This window comes from Gekko japonicus, unplaced genomic scaffold (assembly GCF_001447785.1).
Source record: "Gekko japonicus isolate JY-2015 unplaced genomic scaffold, Gekko_japonicus_V1.1 scaffold3379, whole genome shotgun sequence".
In the NCBI taxonomy this organism is placed as follows: Eukaryota; Metazoa; Chordata; class Lepidosauria; order Squamata; family Gekkonidae; genus Gekko; species Gekko japonicus.
The window spans coordinates 12,421-16,741 of record NW_015167156.1 but is presented as its reverse complement, the minus strand read 5'-3'; the positions used below and the strand labels follow the sequence as shown (position 1 = coordinate 16,741).

At 45.4% G+C, this 4,321-nt stretch overlaps 1 protein-coding gene across 1 annotated transcript in view; it reads left to right on the top strand.

Moving 5' to 3' along the window:
- Nucleotides 1-2,434, top strand: part of LOC107112039 (serine palmitoyltransferase 3-like) — a gene marked incomplete at its 3' end in the record, with an annotated part of 111,331 nt that extends 108,897 nt beyond the window's left edge. Inside the window, exon 9 of the mRNA XM_015413103.1 lies at nucleotides 2,283-2,434. Within this exon, the coding sequence (XP_015268589.1) occupies nucleotides 2,283-2,434 (152 nt within the window). The remainder of the gene's footprint in view (nucleotides 1-2,282) is intronic.
- Nucleotides 2,435-4,321: the final 1,887 nt, after the last annotated feature.

Sequence of the window (4,321 nt, the reverse complement as noted above, 5' to 3'; positions counted from 1 at the left end):
GAATGGAAAAATTCGGGGGGGGGACGTTTTTTTTCCTGAAGCCCTTTTTGGTTCTTTCCGAAAAATTGAAAAAAGGAAAGGAAAAATATTTGATTATGCAACGTTTTATTTTCACATGATGAATACAATATTTTAGGACAAGGTGTTCAAATATTTTCGAAATCATTTCTAAAAAATATGTATGGAATCAGATTGATCTAATTTCTGTGCACTGAGGACAAGCAAGTCCTAGGTTACAAACCGAACTCTCCAATGCAGGAACAAGATGCATTTCTTCCTTTAGGAGGTGCTATTGTCACAAGAAAAGAAAAAGGTTTCAGTTTTGTTTTTGCATGTGGGTGGGTATTCTGTTTGTGATAATTGTTTGGATACAGTATATTTTTAATATGCTAGTTGTGATCATTTCATGCCAAGTAAAAATGTCCATAATCATATTTTATGTTCCTAAAGTAACAGAATGACTTTCGATCTGGAAAAGAAAAAAAAAGTGCTAAGGTAGCATTTTTTTTCAATTTTTCCGAAAATTTCCATTTTTTTCCGGGAAAAAAAGGGTTTTTTCCCGAGCTTCAAAATTTCCGGAAATTTTACATTTCTAGTTATACTGGATGCCCAGTATACCTGGCAGCCGAATATTCTCTCATGGATCTGCCATTTATACTTTTGCTTCTAATTTAAACTCTTCTTGTCTGTGAGCACAATATTTTGTCGGCATGAAAACGTAAGAGGGGGACGGCAAATTGCATCCAGATTTCCCTTTGTGCAAAACAGCTCGAAGGGTGCACTCCTCTCACTGCTCTCAGAGAAGGGGTACCGCTTTGTAAGCTCTTCGTCTTGGAAGAAGGACTGCTGGGGTGTGGAATGGCGGGAGGGGGGGGCAATGTTTTGACTGCCACAACGGCCTGGTTTGGGAAAGCTGAGGAGCTGTTCGTTTAATGAGGCCTCCGTAACCGTGCCATGCCTAAATTAGTAAAGCCAAATCAAAAGGATGTACTAATAAATTCCTCAGACCGGTTTTGATGACGACTCCACACGCTTTAAAGGTTTGGCAGCACAAACGGGCCCGTAAAACAAGAGGAAAAGCTGTTGGGTTGGTGTGTTTTTTTTTTTTTTTGGCTTAAGAGGTGGAAGACATAAAACCTTGAGCTAAACATAATAAGCACACATGTCTTCTGTGTGATTGATTGATTGATTGGAGAAGCGTATCCTAATGATTTATCGCAGAGATCGTATCCCGTCTGCCTTCTTCTCCCTGCCTCTCCTGGCGGAGTGACTGCCAATATAATTCTTACACTATTCACTGACTAATTCCAAACTGGCCCTTTGGCCATTGTAGTACTTGCCTGAGGGGTTCCTCCCCCCAAACAGAATCTCACTTGCACAACAGGACAATTAATTATGTTGCCGAAGGCTTTCACAGCCGGAGTTCATTAGCTGCTTTAGATTTTCTGGGTTGTATGGCCCGCGGTCTTGGCATTGTAGGACCTGACGTTTCACCAGTAGCTGTGACTGGCATCCTCAGAGGTGTAACACAGAAAGAGGGAGTACTCTCTGTGTCAAGGTGAGAAGAAAAACGGTAGGCAGGTAATTTATATCTACTCAGGAAGGTGGGGGTAGGGCTGAGTCATTATCTTGTAAGAGTTCCCCAGGCTGTGAAAACATGCTAATGGAGGAGCTTTCCTGAGGAGGTTCTTTTGCATGTGGACTGGCTGTGGACATGCAAAAGAACCTCCTCAGGAAACAGGAAACCTCCTCAGGAAACAATCCATATGCAAAAGAACCTCCTCAGGAAACAGGCAATCCATATAAAAAAGAACCTTTTCAGGAAAGCTCCTCTATTAGCATGTTTTCACAGCCTGGGGAACACTTACAAGATAATGACTCAGCCCTACCCCACCTTCCTGAGTAGATATAAATTACCTGCCTACCATTTTTCTTTTTCTTCTCACCTTGACACAGAGAGTACTCCATCTTTCTGTGTTATACCTCTGAGGGTGCCAGTCACAGCTACTGACGGAACGTCAGGTCCTACGATGCCAAGACCACGGCCACACAACTTGGAAGATCTACAGCAGCTAATTAATTGACTGTCTGAATTTATGAAGTGAGACCAATAGCCTCATTGTGGCCGTTCTGCGTTTCGCCCCACTGTGGGTCTGCACTGATGTTCTGCTTCCATGCATCCGATCAGTTCTTCCTTGCAAGGGTTCCACTTTGATAGAAAAGGGAGATGGGGGGCGGTGAGGAATGCTCCTGCACTGAAATTTTTGTTCTCTGGTTTCAAGGAACTAGTGGACTACATACGGACGCACTCCCATAGCGCCACATATGCCACGGCGATATGTCCACCCGTAGCAGAGCAGATCATAAGAGCGATGAAATCGGTCATGGGACTAGACGGCACCACTCAAGGTAGGACATCTCGCGGGCTGTCGAGGTTCGGATTTGTAACTCTTGGGACGGGAAGGCGGGACCGGGGATGGGGGCGGGGGGTTGTCAGAATGCTGTGTAGCCACAGTGGGAGCACATCGGGTTTTGTTTTGGAAACTCACTTCCATGAATATGAAGGCCAGTGGGCCTTTGAGGGTAATGTAGAAGGAGAAAATGGTCCATTCCGCATCGGCCTGCCACTCCGGATTTTCTCAGTGTTCAAGTCGAGGCAATTTAAATCCATGGCAAAACAGCAGCCAAATACCCCCGGGGGCAACAGCAGGCTGAAACCAAGCTGACCTCTGAAGGGAGGTGATGTAATGCAGAAGGGGGGGGGGGTCCGGAATAAAAAGGTTGAACTTGATTTTGGTGCAGAATGGGAGGGGAAACCTGGATTAAAAAGAAGGTTGAACTCGATTTTGGTGCAGAATAGCTTGGAGGGACCGCAGTAAGCGAGGGTGGCCAGTTCTTCCAGAGGCACGGGCAGCCCCCCGCCCCAAGCCCCACTGGGCCTCTTTCTTCCAGCAGAAGCAAGGGGTGGGGGCTACGATGCCCCATGCCGTCACATCACATATGGTTTGTACCCGGAAGTGGCATCACGACACTCTGGGAATTAGCATACCTCTGTGGGAGAAACCATAGAGGTGAGCAGATTCCTAGAGCATCATGACATCACTTCCGTGTACAAACGGAATGCGATGTCACGTGTCATTGCTGCCCACCCTCAAAAGGTTCCCGAGGACAAGTTTTTTTTTCCCCTTGAGGCCTCGTCTACATTCAGTTGCGAGCTCAATTCTGAAGAGGTCTCTGTGTCTCAACCTCATAAAATAAGAGCGACGCTGAGTCCCATATATTGTAGTCTTTTTGCTGTTAGCCTGAATGAAGGAGTCATTGAAATATTTCGTGAGAAGTTCTTAAATACCATTAAGCAACAGTAATTAGGTCAAAAGTGGGTGTATATGTTATGTCTGATTCTTGTCGATTTTTAGGGTCACTTATTTATTTATTGTCCCAAATGAGGATCACTGGGACATCGTTGGATACATAAGAACATAAAAGAGAAGCCAATGTCGGATCAGGCCAATGGCCCATCCAGTCCAACACTCTGTGCCACACAGTGGCCAAACATACCAGGTGCCATCAGGAGGTCCAGCAGTGGGGCCAGGACATTAGAAGCCCTCCCACTGTTGACCCCCCAAGCACCAAGATGACAGAGCATCCCCAGACGGAGAGTTCCTATCTATACCTTGCGGCTAATAGCCACTGATGGACCTCTGCTCCATATGCTTATCTAATTCCCTTTTGAAGCCGTCCATGCTTGTAGCCACCACCACCTCCTGTGGCAGTGAATTCAATGTGTTCATCACCCTTTGGGTGAAAAAGGACTCCCTTTTATCCATTCTAACCCGACCGCTCAGCAATTTCCATGTTAGCGAATGAGCAACTGGGGGGGGGTCTGGGGGTCAACAGAACTGGGCCTGTCAGAAGCCCTGGGACCTTGCAGCCGCCCCACCTGAAGATATGCTCACCCCATCCCCAAGGTGTTGATTCACATCAGCAGACAGATGTGCCATGAAATGCCGGTAAATATCAGCCATTCAGACCTTCCTCACATGAACAAAAAATGCCCCATTCGTTAATATAGCATCGTAATTCATCCATTTGCATTGGAAGCTACATTATGACGTTAAATGGCATTAAATATACTGTTGTCATTAATGCATCTGTTTTTAAGTTCCTTCCGGGAAAAGTTGTTGATCTTCTAAGTCAAGCTTTGATCCAGCCCGAAAACATAGGAGCCAGACTCATATTTTAGTCTTCACAGTTTTATGTTTTTATGACCCTGTTTTCTAATTATTGCTACCATTCTAATCCTGAGCACTCAAAATTTTAT